The sequence below is a fragment of the Natrix helvetica genome, assembly GCF_964273705.1.
Source record: "Natrix helvetica genome assembly, chromosome: 1".
Classification (NCBI taxonomy): domain Eukaryota; kingdom Metazoa; phylum Chordata; class Lepidosauria; order Squamata; family Natricidae; genus Natrix; species Natrix helvetica.
Window position 1 is genome coordinate 12531550 of NC_138548.1, and position 25306 is coordinate 12556855.

Below are 25306 nucleotides of genomic sequence, written 5' to 3' on the forward strand. Positions count from 1 at the left end.
ATAAAATGTGAATTAAAATATAAAAGTGAGAGACGTTACAGAAGGAAGATATAAAGACCTGCTTTTAAGACGTGTACAAAAGCAGGAAATGTCAAAAGCCCAAAGCCACAGAGTTCATCTTACAAAGTTCTTACAAAGCCATGTAGCCATTACCTGTGGCCCAAGACAAAAGGAGAAATAAGACATTATCTGCTTATAAGGCTTCTTTCCTCAAGATAAGAAATGGGTTCAGTGTTTCCGTGTTGTGCTGCTTTTGAGAAAGAATAAGAATACGTGATTCCATGAGAAAGGTTGTTCAGAAGTTACATTGCTAGCTTTTGACTAGCTTTTCTGAACCTGGCTGCCAATAAACTCCTCCTTGATCCCGAGACGTCTAAGTCCTGTTATTTATTGGAGAAGACCTCCAAGGTCCCTTCCAACTCTACTATTGTATTGTATTATTGTATTTTCTGAAACACTCGCATTTAGGACCGTTGTGGCATTCCCCTACAGCAGGGGTGTCCAAACTTGGGAACTTTAAGACTTGTGGACTTCAACTCCCAGAATTCCCCAGCCAGCCATTCTGGGAGTTGAAGTCCACAAGTCTTAAAGTTCCCAAGTTTGGACACCCCTGCCCTACAGTTACCCTATCAGAAATTCGCTGCTTGGCAACGGGCATGTATTTACCAGATATTGCTATTTGCAACTTCCCCAGCTGGCGTTGCACAAGCACAGTCAACGGGAAAAGTCTGATTCGCTTAATGGCCACACGATTCACTTAACAACTGCAGCAATTCACTTAATAAACTGTGGCAATGAAGGACGTAACATTGGCATTCACTTAGCAACCAACTTCCTTAGCAATGGAAATTTTGGTCCCAATTGTGGGATTAAACCATGTTTTGGCTCCAATTTTGCAAGTCTGCCTAGGCTCCATATCGTTGAAAAATCACTGTATTACTAGAATTCTAGTCTTACAGGAACAGAAGGAAAAAAATAACGAGGCTATTTTTTTTGACAGTGTACAGAAGGTCAAAAGAGTTATGTAAGACTATATTCAAACATATTAAATGATTTTACTAGATCAAGATTTTGTTCTTTAATTGCATATTTCTACAGTTTGCAAACACGGAGACTTCCTTATATGAAGTACTTTTGGTTCCTAACTCTTCTGACCTAGGCTTCCCAAAAGCACGAAGCCGACTCCTTGTCCCAGTGGTGGGTTCTGGATCCGGTTCCAACCAGTACGGTTGGAACAGGCTCTGCGGCGTCCACATGGACGCGTGGATGCATCTTAGCGCCTCCGCAACGCTCCAGCTGCTTAGCGGAGCGGAGCGCAGACGCTATAGGCACCATGCGCGGAAGCGCCGAAGACTTAAAAGACCAGTAAGGATCTCGAGCGGGCGGGTCGGCCCTCCGGAGCACCGTACCGGAATGGTATCCGGTGCTCCGAGCAGGCTCAGGTACGCCTGTACTGGGGAGTACCGCCTGCAACCCACCGCTGCCTCGCCTTGATAACACCTCTTTTATTTAGTTTAAAGTGAATTCCTCTCCAGCAAAGTCCCGGCTTTTCAAGATATTTCACAACTACAGACCTTTATCAGGCTTGGAGAGCTGCCAGGCCGATATCTTCCAAACGCCATGCTGTAGTAGACAATATTTGGCAAGAAGACAGAAACAGATCTCCACCCTAATGAATTGAACTAATAGTCTCCTGCAAACTCCCCTCCCCTTTTGTTCCTCCTTATTCCCTATGGGAAGGGCCATTCATCGTCCACCTGTGCCTTTACTCCTGAGTCGACCCTTGTTCTTTAGCTGTTCCCTTCGTCTGGCAACTCTGCGTATGCGCACACTGAGAATAGGCTCCAGCTGTTCTTCTGCCCCACTGATCTCCGACTCTGAAGGCAGCTGATAACTGGCATACGGCTCTGGCCTCATCTCTGCCTCCGACACAGAGCCCTCATCAGAGTCTTCCCCAGACTCCAGGACTGGCCCATGTTCCTCCCCAACCTCCTTACTGTCCGAATCTGCTGTCAGATCCTCTGGCTGCTGGCGGGCTACAACAATAACGTAATGTGCACCAAAACAGGTTGATCCCCTACCCCTGAGGCTTTGCATGAAATGTGGGTAGATGCCCTATTTGGAGTGCAAACATTTTAAACAGTTGAGGAACATTTTGACCCCAAAATTGTATGTTCTGAGCCAGGCATATTTCCAGGGTACAAAACACAGTATTCTGACATTCTTTTTGCAATGTGGTTTTGCATGAAGTTAAATGAGGCGCTTATGCAATGTTGCAGTGGAGCAGCTTAGCACAAAATGCTTTGCAGTTCACTTTGTACTTTACCTCTTTCCTTTTGTGAGAAGAGGACTTTCCGTGAATATCCCAAAGGACATGCTAAATCTTACAAGCTGCTAGATCTCAATGAGTATTATTACTTTCCCCTCCCCAGCTGAAATGGGCTCAGGCAAGCAAGGGACATGGTGGAGGGAACCAATCTAAAAAGTCAAGACGGTGAGGATTGCAAGTATGCAATTAACGTCTTGTTCCAGAAAGACAGTTTGGTCTAGTGGTGAAGGCACCAGCTAGAAAGCGGGAAACTCTGAGTTCTAATCCTGCTTTAGGCATGAAAGCTGTTGGGTGATTGTGCAAATCATTAAGAGAGAGTGAGTTGCATAATCCCTTAAATATGAGCCAGCTGTGTGCTGTAGCTGCCAAAAAAGCCATCTAGGCTGCATAAACAGAGGGATAGAATCAAGATCACGTGAAGTGTTAATACCACTTTATAAGGCCTTTATTCTCGAAGTGTGGACTGAATTATCTCCAAAGTGTATTTCACACTTGGAATATCTTGCATCCAGTTTTGATCGCCACGATGTAAAAAAGATGTTGAGACTCTAGAAAGAGTGAAGAGCAGCAAAGATGATTAGTGGACTGGAGGGTAAAGCATATAAAGAACGGTTGCTGGAATTAGGTGTGTCTAGTTTGATGAAAAGAAGGACAAGGGGAGACATGATAGCCAATATCTCAGGGGCTGCCACAAAAAAGAGGGAGTCAAGCTATTCCCCAAAGCACCTGAAGGCAGGACAAGAAGCAATGGGTGGAAACTAATCAAGGAGAGAAGCAACTTAGAACTAAGGAGAAATTTCCTGACAGTTAGAACAATTAACCAGTGGAACAACTTGCCTCCAGAATACAATACAATACAAAACAATAGTAGAGTTGGAAGGGACTTGGAGGTCTTCTAGTCCAACCCCCTGCCTAGGCAGGAAACCTATACCGTTTCAGACAGATGACTATCCAACAAATTGCAGCAGTTGGCAGGCACCCAAAGTGGACTGCAATCCTGCACTCTAACCACTGCACCACCATGGCTCATAATAAAGCACAGATGGGCAATATATATATTTTTAAAGGCATGTATCCATAGATCCATCTTTTCATCCATCTCTCTTTTTATCCATTCATCTGGTTTTTCAGGAATCTCAGGTGCTTGTCTGGCTGGGGAAAATTAGTGGGGCTGTTTCTCTTTGATAGAAGGCTTAACAGAACAACAGAGTTGGAAGGGACCTTGGAGGTCTTCTAGTCCAACCCCCTGCCTAGGCAGGAAACCCTATACCGTTTCAGACAAATGGGTATCCAACATCTTCTTAAAGACTTCCAGTGTTGGGGCATTCACAACTTCTGGAGGCAACTTCTGTTCCACTGATTAATTGTTCTAACTGTCAGGAAGTTTCTCCTCAGTTCTAAGTTGCTTCTCTCCTGGATTAGTTTCCACCCATTGCTTCTTGTTCTACCCTCAGGTGCCTTGGAGAATAGTTTGACTCCCTCTTCTTTGTGGCAACCCCTGAGATATTGGAACAATGCTATCATGTCTCTCCTAGTCCTTCTTTTCATTAAACTAGACCTACCCAGTTCCTGCAACCATTCTTCATATGTTTTAGTCTCCAGTCCCCTAATCATCTTTGTTGCTCTTCTCTGCACTCTTTCTAGAGTCTCCACATCTTTTCTACATCGTGGCGACCAAAACTGGATGCAGTATTCCAAGTGTGGCCTTACCAAGGCCTTATAAAGTGGTATTAACACTTCACGTGATCTTGATTCTATCCCTCCGTTGATGCAGCCTAGAACTGTGTTGGCTTTTTTGACAGCTGCTGCACATGGCTGGCTCCTATTTAAATGGTTGTCCACTAGGACTCTAAGATCCCTTTCACAGTTACTATTACTGAGCAAGGTACCATCTACACTGTACCTGTGCGTTCCGTTTTTGTTGCCTAAATGTAGAACCTTACTTAAGTTGTGGATACTCCAACACTGGAAGTTTTAAAGAAGAGATTGGACAAACATTTGTCTGAAATGGTATAGGGTTTCCTGCATGAGCAGAGGGTTGGACTAGAAGACCTCCAAGGTCCCTTCCAACTCTGTTATTCTGTTCTATTCTGTAGATTAGTTCTGATCCCCATTTAGTCATGAAAGCTGACTGAATGACTTTGGGCCAACCACCAGGAGAGGGCAAGATCTGGTCCTGCCTTAGGCATGAAAGCTGGTTGGGTGACCTTGGGCCAATCATCAGGAGACAGTGAGTTCTAGTCCAACCTTAGGCATGAAAGCCTGCTATGTGACATTGTGAGGCTCGGGTGCTAAACCAGTTTGTCAATTCCTGTCAGTACCCATGGATCAATTCTCAGTTAATCTGATTAAAAAAAACAAAAAACCAGGTCCTGCACTTGCAGGAAAAACAGTAGGAAGAAAAATGTTTTTAAAAGTCATATCCCCATTTTTATGCATTAATTCAGTGTTTCTGAAGTGTGGACTAAATTGTCTCCCAAGATCCTGTTAGGGATCTGCAAAATAAAAATTATTTGCCAGCCTATGCTGAAAAATTATAGCATATTAGAATCCCATCAAACCATTATGAGAAACTATAGTGGTAGTTTCTCATTTTAGTCTTCATTTTTAACTAGCTGATAACTCTGGAATGCCTCCAGCAATTTCAGCCAAATTTGGTAAACAGATGACTTACTCCCTGGAGGCAAATACTGTGGGGGTAAGACACCCCTAACACCCCTCGGGGTGTGTGTTCTGTTAAGATACAACCTGTTGTGCCTTAAAATGGCTTCTACTGTACAGAGCACTGGAGTTGCCATGGTAATGGCCTAACAGTACTCTACAAGGGGGCTCCCTCTGGTAAAGGGGAAAATCCAACATTAGAAATTACATTTGGTCCAGACATTTCCCCCCTATAAATAAATATCCGGTCAACACCGGGTTATCAATTAGTTATTTATAAACAACAATAAAGGTGGGATTTATTACTACCTCAGTGACTCAGTGGTTAGAGTGTAGTACTGCACGCTACTTCTGCTGACTGCCGGTTGCCTGCAATCTGGCAGTTCAAATCCCACCAGGCTTAAGGTTGACTCAGCCTTCCATCCTTCCAAGGTGGGTAAAATGAGGACCCAGATTGTTGGGGGCAAGAGGCTGACTCTGTAAACCACTTAGAGGGGGCTATAACAGCACTGTAAAGCGGTATATAAGTTGAAGTATTAGTGCTATTGCTGCTATTAAAAATAAATGTGTACATAAATAAAAATTAGCACCAGGAAAAAAATTACCAGAAGTTGCACATGACTCAAGGGAGTTGAGTCTCGTGGTGCTAATTGGTTTGCACAAATCTCGTGGTGCTAATTGGTTTGCACAAAGGGACCAGGGGACTATCTGAAATAAGTGTTTTCTTGGCATTTTGCAGCTCATCTTAGTGAAAATGCAACACTATCAGGGAGCCTGAGCGCCTGATTTTGAAATCCCACTTTTGAATTTAAAAGCACAAGAGAAGGGCATGTCTCCCTTTGCATTTAATTACACTGGCAGATTTGTCTGGGGCACTTACTTGCAAATGCCTTGAGAATTGTTTCCATAAATATACCACAAAAAGCTGTGCAGAATCCTTCAAGGAGTTTGATACTTCCCTGCTCTGACTCCTTGGCAAGAAACCGTGGTAAGATTTGCTTCAGAGGGAAGATGACCTACTTTTCCTTTCCTTAAAATATTTCGGCGTTACGTTTCCGCTGCAAAATACCATCCAGTCCTTCAACTGAAAAGGAGGACAGGAAAATCATATTCAAAGTCAGCTCTAAATCGCCTTTTAGCTTCCCCCCCCTCCCAAAAAAGCTGCAACACTTGTGTAGTTACACAAGTACACAGTGGCGTAAATTGCTGCTGTGTAGTTATAAAAAGCATCAGGGGTTGTTGAAAAGCTTTGGAGAATGAAACGTCAATCACAACCGTAAATCCTGGGCTCAACGTCATGTGTCTGAGGCCGTGATGGCGAACCTATGGCGCGCGAGTCGTTGCCCCAGATCAGCTCCACCGCACATGCGTGCGCACCTCCCATCAGTCAGCTGATTTTTGGATCTGCCGCGCATGCTCTGGGGGCAGGGCGCATGCATGAGATGTGCTTGCATGCATGAGGAGGTTGCAAGGGCAGGGGGGAGCGCGTCGCACACCCCACAGCCTGTTTTTGGTCCCAGGACATGGCAAGGAGGCCTACTAGGGGCATGGGGGAGCATGGGGGGGTCACATGTGCATGCGCAGGAGAGCGGGGGTGCATTATGGTGTGGGCATGTGCTGTTGCTCGGGCGCACGCTTGCACTTTCGGCATGCAATGACGAAAAGGTTAGCCGTGGCTGGTTTAGGGCAATGCTTTTTAATTTTGGCCACTTTAAGATTTGTGGACTTCAACTCCCAGAATTCCCCAGCCAGCCTTCTGCCCTTCAGTAGAATCCGTTTATCCTGTAAATTCATCACCACCCAGGGTCACTTGGGATAGGCAACTATAGAAATTAAATACATAAAAACAGAGGAAATGGGCTGCTTATGGTTCTCCATCGCTGGAGGAGAAGATCCTGGATGGCCATCTGTCAAGGATGGATTAAGTCAGGGTTTCCCAACCTTGATAACATGCTGGGTGGGGAATTCTGGGAATTGAAGTCCACAAGTCTTAAAAACCTACCAAGGTTGGGAAACACAGAATTAAGCGGATACTGCGCATGGCAGAGGCTGGATTAAACCAGTGGTTCGTTAAGTGACAGTAGGAAATCTTATGAAATCTAATAACAGAATAACAGAGTTGGAAGGGACCTTGAAGGTTGTCTAGTCCAACCCCCTGCTCAGGTAGGAAACCCTTCACCCTTTCAGACAAATGTTTGTCCAATCTCTTCTTAAAAACTTCCAGTGCTGGAGCACCCACCACTTCTAGAGGCAAGTTGTTCCACTGATCAATTGCTCTAATCTAACTGTCAGGAAATTTCTCCTTAGTTCTAGGTTGCATCTCTCCTCGCTTAGTTTCTATCCATTGCTTCTTGTCCTGCCTTCAGCTGCCTTGGATAATAGCTTGACTCCCTCTTCTTTGTGGCAACCCCTGAGATATTGGAAGACTACTATCATGTCTCCCCTAGTCCTTCTTTGCCTCAAACTAGACATACCCAGTTCCTGCAATCGTTCTTCGTATGTTTTAGCCTCCAGTCCCCTAATCATTTTTGTTGCTCTTCTCTGCACTCTTTCTAGAGTCTCCACATCTTTTCTACATCGTGGTGACTAAAACTGGATGCCGTATTCCAAGTGTGGCCTTACCAAGGCCTTATAAAGTGGTATTAACACTTCACGTGATCTTGATTCTATCCCTCTGTTTATGCAGCCTAGAACTGTGTTGGCTTTTTTGGCAGTTGTGGCACATATTTAAGTGATTGTCCACTAGGACTCTAAGATCCCTCTCACAGTTATTACTATTGAGCAAGGCACCACCTATACTGTACCTGTGCATTTGGTTTTTCTTGCCTAAATGGAGGGACACAGTGGCTAAGACGTTGAGCTTGTCGATCAGAAAGGTTGGCAGTTCGATGGTTCGAATCCCCAGCGCCGCGTAACGGAGTGAGCTCCCGTTACTTGCCCCAGTGTCTGCCAACGTAGCAGTTCAAAAGCATGTAAAAATTCAAGTAGAAAAATAGAGACCACCTTTGATCGGAAGTTAACAGCGCTCCGTGCCCCTTCGGCGTTTAGTCATGCTAGCCACATGACCACGGAGACGTCTTCGGACAGCACTGGCTCTTCGGCTTTGAAATGGAAATGAGCACCTCCCCCTAGAGTCAGGAACGACTAGCACATATGTGCAAGAGGAACCTTTACCTTTGCCTTACTTTTAATAGTCTTACATTCCAGACAAATGGCTATCCAACATCTTCTTAAAGACTTCCAGTGTGAATGCCCCAACACTGGAAGTCTTTAAGAAGATGTTGGATAGCCATTTGTCTGGAACGGTATAGGGTTTCCTGCCTAGGCAGGGGGTTGGACTAGAAGACCTCCAAGGTCCCTTCCAACTCTGCTATTGTATTATTGTATTATTGTATTATTTCTCAGTTTTAATTTTTCCAGTCAATATCGCTAGATATCACCCTATTAAAAAAAGCTCTTAAGAGATTCTCAATCATTCCTAAGCATGTAAAAGGGTCAAGAAATCAAAATGTTTGGAAAATCAGTAGCTAGATTTTCCTGGGATGTCTTTCACTTCCAGAATTCTGCAATTTTTCAATAATTTTTCCCCTTTTGGTTCTCTTTTAGGTTGCAGAGATGGAGGAAATGACCATCTGGGAGCAATATACCATTACATTGAATCGGGTAAGTAGAGTCATTGTAATAGCCACCATATGAATGGAATGAATAGTAGCAATTTCACCCCACAGGTGTTTTATACTTCCACATTTCCTTGTTTGAAATGTTAGTTTTCGTAGTAGTATTTTTTTCTTTTCTTTTTCTATCTGCTATATTCATAGAGTAGATTTTTTAAAATGTGGAATAAATGGACTTGTTATTAAATTATTTTGTTATATATTGATTTTATTTAGAAAGCATTCATTGTCTATGGAGATTCTTCCAGGTCATGGTTGTCCCAAAGGTGCTTTTTTTCAAAAGGCAGGTGGACTTTCTTTGTTTCCCTTGAAGACATTTTGCTTCTCATCCGAGAAGCTTCTTCAGTTCTGACTGTCAGAACTGATGAAGCTTCTTGGATGAGAAGTGAAACTTCTTCAAGGAAACACAAAAGTCCAGTTGCCTTTTGAAAAAATGCCTTTGAGACAAAGTGATCATTTTGTGAGGGAGTCAAGAGGGAGTCAAACTATTCTCCAAGGCACCTGAGGGTAGAACGAGAAGCAATGGGTGGAAACTAATCAAGGAGAGAAGCAACTTAGAACTGAGGAGAAACTTCCTGACAGTTAGAACAATTAATCAGTGGAACAGAAGTTGCCTCCAGAAGTTGTGAATGCCCCAACACTGGAAGTCTTTAAGAAGATGTTGGATAGCTATTTGTCTGAAACGGTATAGGGTTTCCTGCCTAGGCAGGGGGTTGGACTAGAAGACCTCCAAGGTCCCTTCCAACTCTACTATTGTATTATTGTATTGTATTAGAATTTGTGAACTTGCTGGGGTTCAACTCAGTCCTTGAATCTCAGTAAATAAATAATAAAAAAACAAAAGAAATAGAAGATAATATTTGTAGCTCAGGGTTAAATTGTGGGCCTTGGTGCTCTGTGAACTTGGTGGTTATCTTGCAGACATTTCATTACCAAATTAGGCAACATCATCCATGCTAATACAAAGTGCTCGGAGCAAAACCCAACTTCATATTAACACTGATGAGATTACCTAGTTTGGTAATGAAACATCTGCAAGAAAACCATCCAGCGCAGAGAACACCAAAGGAAGTTTTGAAACTTAGCTATGTATGAAAGCCTATAATATTGAAATTGGATACAAATTGTAAACAGTGATTAAGAAAGGAGGTTTAGAAACTTTGTTATCAAACATAATTCATTTTTATTTAGAACGCTTGACAAAGATAGAATGTTGTTGGATGATATTGAAAATAGACAAGGGAATGCCATTAGGTGGTTTTGCTTTGAATTTTGGAATATTTGTTATAAAGGGACGGTAAAACAACTATAGTCATATGAAGGATGAGGTATGATGATAGTAATATATATATAAATATATTTGATGTAAAATATATAATTGGATATGGATTATAGGTGATGACTGTGGAAGGGATGCACCAGTGGTGGGTTCCTGCCGGATCGCACCGGATTGCGCGCTCCCTTTCGGCGCTAAACCTGGAAGTACGTTCTTGCCCCGCCCCTGGCGACGGGACGACGCTTGCCTGCGCTCCACCAGCTCGGCTGGGAACGGAGACGTTTCTCTGCTCAGCAATCTCTTCAGTGGAGTGGTGGCAGCCTGGCAGGCTGAGCCTGCGTCCCTTTCAGGCGCTCCGCTCCGCTGAAGAAACGTCTCCGGTCCCAGCCGAGCTGGTGGAGCGCAGGCAAGCGTCATCCCGTCGCCAGGGGCGGGGCAAGACCGTACTTCCGGGTTCAGCGCCGAAAGGGAGCGCGTGATCCGGTGCGATCCGGCAGGAACCCACCACTGGGATGCACGGAAGTTCTTTGTAACCAATTGACACACTTTTTATAATTTGTAATGGAATATGTTTTTATGGTGTTTGTTGTGTCTTGTTTGTCTGTGTTTATTCAAAAATAAAAATAATAATTTAAAAAAAAGACTTGCGTGCTTCAAATGCCAGAGTTTCTGAGCCAACATTTTGGTTGCTAAGCAAGAGCATTGTTAAGTGAGTTTCACCACATTTTACAAGTTGGCCACGCCCACCCAGTCACACGGCTGGCAAGCCACTCCCACCCCAGTCACATGGCTGGCAAGCCACTCCCACAAAGCAGGCCACACCTACAGAAGAGGTTCTAAAAAATTTTGAAACCCACCACTGGTATAGCCTTATACCGTCTTCCTTCATCCTTGGTGTTATTCCTTGTTTTATTGCAATAAGAAATGCAGGAAAAGATTTTAACGTTTTCTCCTTTCATCCAGGATCCCCGGAAGGGTTTTGGCATTGCCATTTCGGGTGGCCGCGATCGTCCAAACAGTTCCGATGGCGACACTTCTATTGTCATATCAGATGTGGTGCCTGGAGGCCCGGCTGTTGGACGACTCCAGTGAGTACTTTAGCAAGCTCACAAACCAGGGAAAAACAATAGTTTTGCCAAGACCCAGTTGCTGTTTGCCTTCTCTGATGTCATAACAGTTTAACCAATGGCTGGGGCAATGGACCACGCTTGCTGCTTTTTGGGGGGGGGGGGGGAATTGTGTAAATTATCTCTTTGGGCACCAACTTGCATGCTCACTCAGTGCCTACACTGTGCCCACCTTAGCTGAGATGTTTCTGGTGGGAAAAGAGGGTATTTCTTAAGTATAGCCCTTAGAGGTAGCCCTCAATTTAGGTCACTTAGCAAGTATTCGAAGCTACAACAAAGTTACACTCCCCCTAAAAGGGACCTACCATCCAATTCTGGAGTGCTAAGGGTGGTGCACAGTGGTGTATTAAGCATCAAGCAGACTAAGCACGTGCTTAGGGCACCAGGCCCAAGTGGGCACCACAAAGTTGAGCGAAAGAAAAAAAAAACAATGAAGATTTGTACATTATGTACAAAGGAGTGGGGCACCAAACAGTTGCAGGAACTGGGTATGTCTAGTTTAATAGAAAGAAGGACTAGGGGAGACATGATAGCAGTCTTCCAATATCTCAGGGGTTGCCACAAAGAAGAGGGAGTCAAGCTATTCTCCAAAGCACCTGAGGGCAGGACAAGAAGCAACGGGTGGAAACTAATCAAGGAGAGAAGCAACTTAGAACTGAGGAGAAATTTCCTTAGTTAGAACAATTAATCAGTGGAACAGAAGTTGCCTCCAGAAGTTGTGAATGCCCCAACACTGGAAGTCTTTAAGAAGATGTTGGATAGCCATTTGTCTGGAACGGTATAGGGTTTCCTGCCTAGGCAGGGGGTTGGACTAGAAGACCTCCAAGGTCCCTTCCAACTCTGCTATTGTATTATTGTATTGTATTGTATTATTGTAAGATTTGTCAGTGCTTAGGGCACCAGTGAGCCTTAATCCGCCTGTTCTGCCTCGAGCATAGTACGCTTGATCGGGGCATGCAGTTAACTCCACGCTTAGGAATCTTATTCAGATCAAGTTTATTATCAGGCAAAACAATTTAGTGTTAAGATATTTCTGACTTTCCATAATCTGTCCCATCACATCAGTGGTGGGTTCCTGCCGGATCGCACCGGATCGCACGCGCTCCCTTTCAGCGCTCCACCTGGCTCGCGCGCTCCCTTTCAGCGCTACACCTGGCTCACGCGCTCCCTTCCGGCGCTAAAACCGGAAGTACAGTCTTGCCCCGCCCCTGGCGAAGCAACGACGCCTGCCTGCGCTCCACCAGCTCGGCTGGGAACGGAGATGTTAAAGGCGCTCCGCTCCGCTGAGGAAACATCTCCGTTCCCAGCCGAGCTGGTGGAGCGCAGGCAGGCGTCGTTGCTTCGCCAGGGGCGGGGCAAGACTGTACTTCCGGTTTTAGCGCCGGAAGGGAGCGCGCGAGCCAGGTGGAGCGCTGAAAGGGAGCGCGCGAGCCAGGTGGAGCGCTGAAAGGGAGCGCGCGCGATCCGGTGCGATCCAGCAGGAACCCACCACTGCATCACATGGTGTAAAAAGAGGATGATTTCACTCCCATGTTGAGCGGAGATACAAAACATTACTATTCCAGTTCACAAAGGCATTCATACTGACCGACTATAAACTTTGCATGCGGGCAAAATGCCCCAGTGGCCAATCATAAACAGAGATGTCATCACATGTCATGGAACTACATTTCCCATAAGGCAGTCTCTGCCTACATTTCCCATGAGGTAGTTTCTTAAAGGAGACAGTTCTTAATTCCTACATTAGCTACTATATATACTGCTGGGGCAGCATACCGCCACTGCTGGGGCACACAAACCAGGGGTGAGTTCCTGCCAGTTCTAACCTCTTCTATAGAAGAGGTTCCACAAATCTACTGTGCCGTTTAGAACCGGTTCCAGCTCCCTCCCCCCGCCCGTCCGCACATCATCAAGATGAAGAGCGAGAGGAGGAATTCTGGGAGTTGAAGTTTTAAAGCTTTCAAGTTTGAACACCCCTGGGTTTTTTTTCCCTAAAGGGTTAGGGGTGCAAGGGTCTTGTAACTTGACAGCTTTAAGACTTGCACACTTCAATGCCAGAGTTCCTGAGCCAACATGACTGGAGGAGGAATTCTGGGAGTTGAAGTCCACAAGTCTTAAAACTGTCAAGTTTGAACACCCCTGGGGGTTTTTTTCTAAAGGGTTAGGGGTGCAAGTAACGGGGAACGAGGAATTCTGGGAGTTGAAGTCCACAAGTCTTAAAGTGAGTCTCACCACGTTTTACAAGTTGGCCACTCCCACCCAATCACATGGCTGGCAAGCCACTCCCACCTGGTCACATAGCCAGCAAGCCACTCCCACAAAGCAGGCCACCCCTACAGAAGAGGTTCTAAAAAAAATTGAAACCCACCACTGACACAAACACACACATACTGCCATGCCCCCATCAAAGCCTGATCTGTGGGGGAAGAGGAGCTGGACCAGGAGGCCACAGAGATCGAGGGGGTGTCTTTGTTGGCTTCGGAGGAGAATGGGGAGTCAGGCCAGGGCCTTTTAGGATTGGGATGGCTTGCAGGCAGGGAAAAAGTGGGCAGGATGACCAAGAGAGGCTAAGCAGTGAACATGAGCTCAGACGATGAGCAGGGACCGGCCCCTCCTGATCCTCGAACACAAGAGACTGGAGAGGAGACAAGAACAGCGCAGCCTAACCCAGCTACTCGGGAGGGGAGCGCTCCACCCCTCTTCACAAGGCACACCTGGGGAGGGAGACTTAAGGAGATGCTGTGGGGAGGGGCATTTGTAGAGTTTGGTATGCCCGTACAGACATTTGGAGTTTGCGGGACTGCTTGCTTCTTCCTTGCTTCGTGGACTCAATGCCTTGTTCCTGACTTCACGGATTCATTGTCTGCTCCTTGCTTCGTGGATTCATTTCCCCATTCATCTGCTTTTCTGGATTGTGCGCAGCCAGAGGCTGCCATGCTTGTGTGTGTTTTGCCCTGGGACTTGCCAGAAACATGAGAGCGTTTGGGGACGTTTGGAGCAATAAAGAAGCGGTTTGAACTGCCAGCTGCCGGTGTCACCTCGGTGCCGTGCCCCAGGTCATCACACATACAAACACACCCACAACACCCACAGAGCAGACACGTGACTGCATTTTGGTCACGTGGCCCTTGGTTGTAGCATTCTGCCGTCCCATGATGCAATTTCTGATTTTTCTGGGCTGGAAAACTACCCTGTGGGTCCGTTTCCACCCATAGGAATGAACTCTTAATGATTGCAATGTTTGCTGCAAAAAAGGTTGCAAAATTGGGTCGGTCACGTGACTGTCTCAGCGTTATTTCTATAGTTTCCTTCGTGAAGGAAATTCCAGGCTCCGTCGTGGTTGTAAACTGAGTAAACCCACGTGTATTCAATTATTTAGGGGTTTTTTAAACATTGTGATTTTAATTGTTTTTACTCATTAGCCGACCTCCTCCTTGTACATGTCTTGGTATACGTCTTTGTTATATGTATGTCTTGTCTATATATGTATTTCATATGTTTTATTGTACGCCGCCCCGAGTCCTTCGGGAGAGGGTGCGGCTAAGAAATAAATATTTATTATTATTATTATTATTATTATTATTATTATTATTAATTGTTAAACGGTCAAATGGTCAAACTCTCAGCTTCAGGAGGGTGATATTGGCACCGTCTTCTTGGGACTTCAGTTCCATTGTGCCACAACGTTTATTTGCTAACTCAAACAACTATTGGTTGCATGCTGCTTTTTTAATGGTCTTTTAAAGGACACGGTGGCTCGGTGGCTAAGACGCTGAGCTTGTCGATCAGAAAGGTCGGTAGTCCGGCGGTTCGAATCCCTAGCACCGCATAACGGAGTGAGCTCCCGTTACTTGTCCCAGCTTCTGCCAATCTAGCAGTTTGAAGGCATGTAAAAATGCAAGTAGAAAAATAGGAACCACCTTTGGTGGGAAGGTGAACAGTGGTCCGTGCTCCTTCATGCCGGCCACATGACCATGGAGAAGTCTTCGGACAGCCGCTGGCTCTTTGGCTTTGAAAGGAAAATAAGCACTGCTCCCTAGAGTTGGGAATGACTAGCACATACGTGCAAAGGGAATCTTTACCTTTAATGGTCTTTTACATGGAGAAGGTCTCAAGATGGGAAATGGACTGTGTCCTTGGCTTATATGCCATTGATCCAATTCTGACCTCTCTAAATATGGGTGCATTGAACCCCATTTGTGATTTCTGGAGAAGCCAGGAACAGGAATGATCATTAAAAAAAAACACGGATTAAAAAATGAGCTGTGTAAGCCAGCTTCCTATGTTATTATTGTATTCCGGTCCGTTCATTTAGAACAATGAGGACTAGAACCTTACGTCTTCCTAAAGGAGCACAGTAAAAGTACTTCCATTCGCAAACCATGATGGGATGGGTGAGATTTCCCATGTGGTAAAAGGAAGTTGAAGAGATTTTTAATACTCTTTTGAATTTTGGGGGGGGAAAGAAAGAGGAGAGGGGAAACGTCGTGGCTTCTTTCTCACTTGTTAGGCCTTTTACTTAACTCCTGTTTACATTTGGCAGGACCCGGGACAAGATTGCCATGGTCAACGGCCTCTCCATGGAGAACGTGTCTTCGTCTTTCGCCATCTCCACTCTGAAAACCTGTGGCAAGTTGGCTAATATTGTGAGTGTAGCTGAAGCAGATCGGTTGGAGAAGGGGCAGGGCTTCCAAATATTTTTGTCCTTTTCTTTCTTTCTTTCTTTCTTTCTTTCTTTCTTTCTTTCTTTCTTTCTCTTTCTTTCTTTCTTTCTTTCTTTCTTTCTTTCTTTCTTTCTTTCCTTCCTTCCTTCCTTCTTCCTTCCTTCCTACCTTCCTTTCCTTCCTTTCTACCTTCCTTTCCTTTCTTTCTTTCTTTCTTTCTTTCTTTCTTTCTTTCTTTCTTTCTTTCTTTCTTTCTTTCTTTCTTTCTTTCTTCTTTCTTATTAGCTAAGGTTAACCTATTCCTCTCAGAATGAGCCAGGAAGCTGAAGCCAAGTATGATAATGGTTTAGTATCCTGGCTTGATCAGATAGTGATAGCTTCTTAGTTCAGTAAAATAGAAGTTGAGGCTACGTTAAGATGTCCTGGTTTCTGCACCTGAGGGCAGAACAAGAAGCAATGGATGGAAACTAATCAAAGAGAGAAGCAACCTAGAATCAGGAAGAAATTTCCTGACATTTAGAACAATTAATCAGTGGAAGAGATTGGACAACCATTTGTCAGGAATGGTATAGGGCAGTGATGGCAAACCTTTTCGGCACTAAGCACCAAAAAAGGAGTGTTCACGCACTCATCTCGGTCGAAACCCGGAAAAGGAGCTGCCCAGAGGCCATGTGCATGGCAAAAAATGAAGTTCTAGTTTCCAGCATGAGCTCCAACCAGCTAGTTTTCCGGTTACTGGTGCGAACAACGATCAGCTGGCCGGCGCACATGGTCATGCTGGAAAATGGAAGACCGACTCTTCCAATTTCCAGCATTGTCGCATGCATAAAGGGCAGCTGATTGTTGCATGCTCATGCACGCCTGAAACCCGGAAGAGGAACGGGCGATGCCACACGTACCAGTTGACATATGTAGCTCCGCCTGCCACTTTGGACATGCGTGCCATAGGTTCTCCATCAAGGGTATAGGGGTTCCTGCTTGATCAGGGGTTAGATTAGAAGACCTTCAAGGTCCCTTCCAATTTTCTTATTCTGTTATTCTGGTTTCCTTGCTCATCCTGTGAGTGACAGATCTACCTGTATCATACTGCATATTTATATTTATTTATTGGTATCCTGCCTTTATTACTTTTACAAATAACTCAAGGCAGTGAACATACCTAATCTCCTTTCTCCTCCTCTTTTCCTCAGAACAACCACCCTGCGAGGTGGGTTGGACTGAGAGAGAATGACTGGCTTAAAGTCACCCAGGCAGCTATCCTGCCTAAGGCGGGATTTGAACTCACTGTCTCCCAATTTCTAGCCTGGCGTCTTAACCAGTCGATTAAACTGGCTCTGTTATGAAAGTTGAATATGGATTTGGGTGCCAGGGAACTACTTCAAAATCCAGTTTCAGTAATTGTATAGCCCTCGTTATTTTTTTTAATGTTGAGACAAAATCTCTGTCAAGCGTGGGGAAAAAATATTGTTGAGCAAAGGAATTGTGCCAAAGTTTCTGCTTGGTGGGCGTTGAATATTCTCTTCCCCATGGCAGGAAAAGTACCGTAGAAAAAGTTACCTTAAAAAATAGCAACTTTTTATACTCCCGTTTTAATTCACCTGATGGGTATGAATCTTTTGATGCCCAGATTTGCAGTGGTTTTAAAAAATAATAATAAAGCCAATAGCCCCGAGATGTGTTTTGTCAACTTTAAGTAAGTTTTAACATGTGTGGACTTCAGCTCCCAGAATTCCCCAGCCAGAGGAATTCCCCTGGCTGGGGAATTCTGGAAATTGAAGTCCACATATCTTCAAGCTACTGCGGTTGAGAAACATGAGCCCAGATGCAAATCTCAGGCGTCAATTTTCTTTCTCTTATTGCAGACGGTAAAAAGACCCAGAAAAATCCATCTGCCAGTTGCCAAGTCCAGCCAGCCGAAAAGCCAGCCTCCCTTGACTTCTACTAAACATGTGACGGATGGGAGAAACGATGACTCGGATGAGGATTATGGGTACCAGGGCGGTGAGTCAGCCCCCTCAGGCAGACACCCGGGGCAGAGCCGGCAGCGGACAGAAGCGGAACATAACCGCGGTTACGATGGAGACTCGTCCAGCGAGAGAAGTTCGGGACATTATCGTGAGGAGGACAACGACAGTGCCCGCAGGCACCCCCTCAGGAGCCGGAGGCGGAGCCAAGAAGGGGGATACCGGAGGTGGAGCCAAGACAGCGGGTCTGATAGGGCCCCTCTGGCCAATGGGCACCATCACAAAGGAAGCACCAGCGGGCTTGTCCTGATGTCCGGGTTTAAGAGACTGCCGAGGCAGGACGTGCCGATGAAACCCGTCCGCTCGGTTTTGGTGAAACGAAAGGAGAGCGAAGGTGAGCGGCTAACTTTCTTTTTTTTCACCCATTTCTCCTGTTCTGCTCCTTTTTTTGTTTTTTCCAAAAAAAATTATTGGTTTTTATACATATATGGGAAAAGGTAAGGGGATACAAAAAATTTTGGCAGCTCCCACACTACTGATAGAAACCCATCCAAAACTCACAATTTTTACAATCTTAAAAACAAAAGATAAAAGATAAGCAGAAAACAAGGTCTTATTCTACATTGTCAACCATGTGTTCATTCATTTTCCTTTGTCACTTTCTAGAGTATCACCAATTGCTATTATTTCAAATACTTTTATTTTTGTGATCTGAGCCTTTTCGATATTGCTCCTTCATCCCTGTCCCCAGAGGAAGCCTCAGCCCCCCCCCTCCTTCTTATCTTGCACCTTAGTGTCCCTTCCACTACCTTCGCTACGTTCGTCCTCTATGAGAGAAAAATTCTTTTTAATGAAGGTTTCCGCCTCTTGCACTGTATTAATTCTTATCCTGTTTCCCTCCCAAAAGATCAACATTCCTTCTGGCAACAACCATCTAAACCAAATTCCTTTATTGTATAGTTTCTTTGATAAGGAGGAATACTGTTCTGCTCCTTCAAATTAAGGGACAGGTAGTCCTCCATTAAGAACCATTCGTTTAGTGACCATTCAAAGTTGCAATGACACGGAAAGAAGTGACTGATGACCACTGTTCACCCTTACAACCGTTGCGGCATTCCCATGGTCATGTGATCAGAATTCAGACGCTTGGCAACTGGCACGTACCGCATTTTTCAGAGTATAAGACGCACCAAGATTTTGAAGAGGCAAATTAAAAAAAAAAGTTTTTGCACTCTGCAGACCTCCCAAAAACGGCCTGTTTTTCATGAAAACGGGCCCATTTTTTGTCAAAAAAAGGGCATGCATAGCCCTTAGGAGGCTTATAGAGTGCTCCTGGGGGCTTGAAGGGGCAAAAACAAGCAAAAAACAGGCCGCTTTCCGCTCATTTCTGCCCTCCCCAGACCCCAGGGGCACTCTAGAAGCCTCCTAAAGTCTATGCACGGCCATTTTGGTGAAGGGGGCGGGGTTTTGGAAGGCCAAAAATGCTGCATTCCGTGTATAAGACGCACCCAGATTTTCACCCTCTTTTTTGAGGGAAAAAGGTGTGTCTTGTACTCGGAAAAATACGGTACTTATGACAGTTGCAGGGTCATGTGATCAATTTTTGTGACCTTCTGAAAAGCACTCAGTGAGGAAACCATTTAACAGCCATGTTACAACTTAACAGCTGCAGTGATTCACTTAACACAGGGGTGTCCAAACTTGGGAACTTTAAGACGTGTGGACTTCAACTCCCAGAATTCCCCAGCCAGCCATGCTGGCTGGGGAATTCTGGGAGTTGAAGTCCACACGTCTTAAAGTTCCCAAGTTTGGACACCTTTGACTTAACAGCTGTGGCAGGAAAGGTCATAACCTGGGGCAAAGCTCACTTAACGATTGTCTTGCTTAGCAGTGGAAATGTTGGTTGTAAATGGAGGATCACCTGTATACTTCTGTATTTTTTTCTCTGCCTAATGCAGATCTCAGTAGTTTTTCAAATTTAGCAAGTTTAACATGGGAGGACTTCGGTTCCCAGAATCCCCCAGCCAACATCACAGAATTCTGGGAGCTGAAGTCCACCCAGCCCCATTCCCCACCATCCAGTCACAGTTGAAGAAGCTTCTTGGATGGGAAGGGAAACGTCTTGAAAGAAAAACCAGAAAGTCCAGTCACCTCTTGAAAAAAGCACCTTTGGGACATCCAGGACCTGGAAGATTGAGAATCTCCATAGACTTACACGCAAATACCCTGTTTCCCTGTTTCCATTTTAAAGTTGCCTAGTTATAAAAAAGCCACCAATCTGTCTGATCTTCCAAAATTCTAATTTTTCACCTGAAAGTGACCGGCTTGTGCATTCGATGGAAACTTTTGTAAAGTAGTCTGAGCTGCGGTGGCACAGTGGTTAGAGTGCAGTACTGCAGGCTACTTCTGCTGACTGCTGGCTGCCAGCAGTTTGGCAGTTCAAATCCCACCAGGCTCAAGGTTGACTTCCATCCTTCCATCCTTCCCAGGTGGGTAAAATGAGGACCCAGATCGTTGGGGGCAAGAGGCTGACTCTGTAAACTGCTTAGAGAGGGCTGTAAAAACACTGTGAAGAGGTATATAATTCTAAGTGCTGTTGCTAAAGTAAAAGTTAAATGATCATGATAAAGGACAAAAGTGAGTGTTTAAAAAATAAATAATTCTAAGGGACAACTGTCTGAAATATATAGTCCTCAACTTACAACCGTTCATTTAGCATCCGTTCAAAGTTACAACAATAATTTATGATTGGTCCTCGCAGTTAATAACTGTTGCAGAATCCCCACAGTCACGCGATCAAAATTGGGGTGCTTGGCAAGTGGCAAATATTTGCAATGGTTACGGCAACTCCGGGTCTAATGATTACCATTTGCAAACTTCCCGACTGGCAAAATCAGTGGCGGAAGTTCAATTTACTTAACAGCTGCATGATTCACTTAATAGCAGTGGTGAAATCTATTTTTTCCCCACTGGTTCTGTGGGTGTGGCTTGGTGGGAGGGGGTGTCATGTGACTGAGTGGGCGTGGCCAACTTTTTTTCACTTTTTAAAGCATTTATTTCCTGCCGGTTCGGCTGAACCGGACCGAACCGGGAGGATTTCACCCCTGCTTAACAGCCGTGTCAAAAGAGGTCGTAAAATCGATACAACTTACTTAGCAACTCCCTTGCTTAACGACATAAATTCTGTTCCCAATAGTGGTCCTAAGTCTAGGAAAACCTATAATAACCGTACTTCCCACTTAGGACTTTATGAATGAGGAAAATGTCCATTTTGCTAACTGACCCTTCTAAAAAATTTCTTTCCTGAAAACCCAAGAATACGGACTGAAGCTGGGTAGCCAGATTTTCATCAAACACATCACCGAGACAGGATTGGCAGCCAAGGATAACTCCCTGCAGGAAGGGGACCTTATCCTCAAGGTGAGTTGGGAAAAGTTGCTATGATCACAATAGTTCGTGGTCTGGCTATGCCTGTTTATGTTGCTGTGATCTTTCCCATTTTTGAGGATAGGTTCCTGTCATGTCACTGAGAAAGCAAATCTGTCCCTAAAAAGTTATAAGGTGACATAAGAGTGTTCCAATATCTCAGGGGCTGCCCCAAAGAAGAGAGGGAGCAAAGCTGTTCTCCAAAGCACCTGAAAGCAGAACAAGAAGCAATGGGTGGAAACTAATCAGGGAGACAAGGAACCTAGAAAATGAAATTCAATGGTGAAAAGAGTAAGGCTCTACATTTAGGCAACAAAAATGGAATGCACAGGTACAGTATAGATGAAACCTTGCTCAGTAGTAGTAACTGTGAAAGGGATCTTGGAGTCCTAGTGGACAACCATTTAAATATGAGCCAGCAGTGTGCAGCAGCTGCCAAAAAAGCCAACACAGTTCTAGGCTGCATCAACAGAGGGATAGAATCAAGATCACGTGAAGGGTTAATACCACTTTATAATGCCTTGGTAAGGCCACACTTGGAATACTGCATTCAGTTCTGGTCACCACGATGTAGAAAAGATGTGGAGACTCTAGAAAGAGTGAAGAGAAGAGCAACAAAGATGATTAGGGGACTGGAGACTAAAACATAGGAAGAACGGTTGCAGGAACTGGGTATGTCTAGTTTAATGAAAAGAAGGACTAGGAGAGACATAATAGCAGAGTTCCAATATCTCAGGGGTTGCCACAAAGAAGAGGGAGTCAAACTATTCTCCAAGGCACCTGAGGGTAGAACAAGAAGCAATGGGTGGAAACTAATCAAGGAGAGAAACAACTTAGAACTGAGGAGAAACTTCCTGACAGTTAGAACAATTAATCAGTGGAACAGAAGTTGCCTCCAGAAGTTGTGAATGCCCCAACACTGGAAGTCTTTAAGAAGATGTTGGATAGTCATTTGTCTGGAACGGTATAGGGTTTCCTGCCTAGGCAGGGGGTTGGACTAGAAGACCTCCAAGGTCCCTTCCAACTCTACTATTGTATTGTATTGTATTATAGAACTAAGGAGAAATTTCGTGACAAATTGAACAATTAATCAGTGGAACGATTTGCCTCTAGAACTTGCAGGTGCTCCATCATTGGAGGTTTTAAAGAAAAGATTGGACAGCCTTTTGTCTGAAATGCTATAAAGTCTCCTGCTTGAACAGGGGGTTGGACTAGAAGACCTCCAGGGTCCCTTAACTCCTATTCTATTCTGTGTTGTTCTCTTCTATATTCTGTTCTGTTCTGATGAGTTTTATTCTATTCTATCTTCTGTTCTATATTCTGTTCTGTTCTGTTGAGTTCTATTCTATTCTATATTCTGTTATATATTCTATTCTAATTTGTTGTGTTGAGTTCTGTTCTGTTCTTTATTCTGTTCTGTTGAGTTCTATTCTATTCTATTTTCTGTTATGTATTCTGTTCTGTTGTTCTGTTGAGTTCTATTCTATTCTATATTCTGTTATATATTCTATTCTAATTTGTTGTGTTCTGTTCTGTTCTATATTCTGTTCTGTTCTGTTGAGTTCTATTCTATTCTATATTCTGTGCTATATTCTGTTCTGTTGTTCTGTTGAGTTCTATTCTATTCTATATTCTGGGGGGTGGGGGTGGGAGAGGGGATAGGTGCGTGCACACATGCATGCCACTTTCGCAAATAAAGCTTCGTACGCAGTATGGCTCATCAGCATCTTTCTCCTGACATAAGGCTGGGATAAGGTTTTGAGCAAAGAAAACATCACTTGGCCTGACTCCCCTCTTCCTCGCTTCTAGATCAACGGTGTTGTCAGCGAGAACATGTCCTTGGAAGAGACAAAGCAGCTGATCGAGCAGTCCGAGGGAAAACTGACCTTACTCGTTTTGCGTGATAACAGCCAGTTCTTGATCAACGTCCCTCAAGTGAGAGACAGCGATACGGAAAGTTCCCACCTGGACGGTGAGGGGGGGGGGACTCTGGAGAAAAACTGGGGTGGGAAAGAGGATGTGGGGGAAGTGGAAGTGGTTTCTGAGGTTGCTGAGACAGCCATATATATATACCACTTTACGGGGCTTTACAGCCCTCTCTAAGTGGTTTACAGAGTCACCCTATTTGCCCCCAAACAATCTGGGTCCTCATTTTATCGACCTTGGAAGGATGGAAGGATGAGTCAACCTTGAGCCTGGTGAGATTCGATCTGCCAAACGGCTCGCAGCCGGTGATCAGCAGAAATAGCCTGCAGTACTGCAGTACTCTAACCACCGCGCCATATAGCCCTGTACAGTGAGCTACCGAGAGTCATGGGGATTGTGGCAGGGCAGAAGTGGAATACAAGTAGTCCTCAACTTACAACGGTTCATTTAGTGACCGTTCCAAGTTCTGGGACCTTATTTACTGACCTCGGAAGGATGGAGGGGTGAGTCAACCTTGAGCCAGTGAGAATCGTACTACCAGCAGTCAACAGAATTAGCCTTGCCATACTGCATTCTAACCACTGTGCCACCACAGCTGAATGGAATGGAACAGAATAGAACAGAACAGAACAGAACAGAACAGAACAGAATAGAATAGAATACATTTATTGTCACTTTGAATGTACACTAATCGGCATTCATTAAAAAAAAAATTGTTGCATACAGCTCTCAAAGGGTTACCACCTCCAATATACACTACATCAGGGATCAGCAATCTGCGGCTCTGGACCCACATGTGGCTCTGTCTTCCCTCTGCTGTGGCTCCGTCACTGATTGGCGCCACAATTTTGAGAGGAGCTTCTGGTGGGGGGGGGAGAGAAGCACAGTGCGCCAGGAGAAGACTCTATGGCAAGGGGAGGTTTTTCCAGTTGTCTCCACCATTGATAGGGCTTTCGGTTATGACAGGCAGAGGAAAAAGTAGGCCACGCTAGGAGGAGACTCTATGGTGGGGGAACCGAACTTCCGGTCAGCTCCAGAATTGAACAGGGGGCTTCCGGTTAGGACCTTTGCGGCTCCCGGAGTTTTCTTTTCTGCGGGAAACGGATCCAAATGGCTCTTTGAGTGTTTTAAGTTTCCCGACCTCTGCACTACATAAACATGACAAAATAAATAAATCAATGAATACAAAATTATGTATATACCCACATATATTATATGACCCAGAGAAACAACAGCCATATTAAGATCATACATTTAGGGAAGTGGATGAAAGATAGAGATGGATTAGTGTGTAGGAAACCACAACTGGGATCGGCAAAGCAATTGCCTAGCGGTGGTGCAGTGCTTAGAATGCAGTATTGCAGGCGAATACTGCCAACTGCTATGAGTTCGATCCTGATCTGCTCGGGGTTGACTCTGCCTTCCATCCTTCCGAGGTTAGTAAAATGAGGACCCAGATTGTCGGGGGCAGCAGGCTGACTCTGTAAACCGCTTAGAGAGGGCTGTCAAGCACGATGAAGCGGTCTATAAGTCTAAGGCAGGGGTGTCCAAACTTGAGAACTTTAAGACTTGTGGACTTCAACTCCCAGAATTCCCCAGCCAGCTGGCTGGGGAATTCTGGGAGTTGAAGTCCACAAGTCTTAAAGTTCCCAAGTTTGGACACCCCTGGTCTAAGGGCTATTGCTAAGTGAAACTGCAATAGTACTTATTGATTTTAACAGCGGTCTCACTTAACATCAGAAATTCTGGGCTCAGTTGCGGTCATAAGTCAAGGGCTACCTGTACACAAACCTCTCAAAGAAACTTAAAAATAAACTAGAAATCGTGAAGAAATGCTGTCTCATTTGACTTCAGGCCAAAGTGGCAATTTGTAAAATGTGGTTTGTTTGTGATATAAGTTACTGTATTCTGAACCATTAGTGTGATCTTTACGCCAAGCTTTATTTAAACATGTTAAGTCAATGTTTCTCAACCTTGGCGACTTTAAGTCCTGTTGACTTCGAAGTCCACAGGACTTAAAAGTCGCCAAGGTTGAGAAACACTGTGTTAAGTGAACCCTCTAATTATGATTTGTTCTGCAATAATTAATAGTTAAGCAAAATAGTGTTTTGCAAACACAGAATTTCCAAGCAGCAGGCAAAAATTTTTATTAAGATAATCTTTTCCCAATTTTGTTGGACTCATGCTATGTGAGTGGAATATTTTCTCTAAAGTGTTGATTATCTTTATTAAGAGACGACTTCTAATTGCTCTGAATTT

General features: G+C 44.6%; 1 protein-coding gene across 2 annotated transcripts in view; it reads left to right on the forward strand.

Annotated features, from left to right (window-relative positions):
- The window catches only part of TJP3 (tight junction protein 3), a 72478-nt gene that overhangs the window by 23641 nt on the left and 23531 nt on the right, over positions 1–25306 (forward strand). For both annotated transcript variants that reach the window (XM_081958459.1, XM_081958458.1), the window contains exons 2-7: positions 8597–8653; positions 10904–11028; positions 15611–15713; positions 17594–18089; positions 21012–21115; positions 22931–23093. In XM_081958459.1, coding sequence (XP_081814585.1) covers positions 8606–8653; positions 10904–11028; positions 15611–15713; positions 17594–18089; positions 21012–21115; positions 22931–23093 — 1039 coding nt within the window. In that variant the 5' untranslated portion in view covers positions 8597–8605. The remainder of the gene's footprint in view (positions 1–8596; positions 8654–10903; positions 11029–15610; positions 15714–17593; positions 18090–21011; positions 21116–22930; positions 23094–25306) is intronic.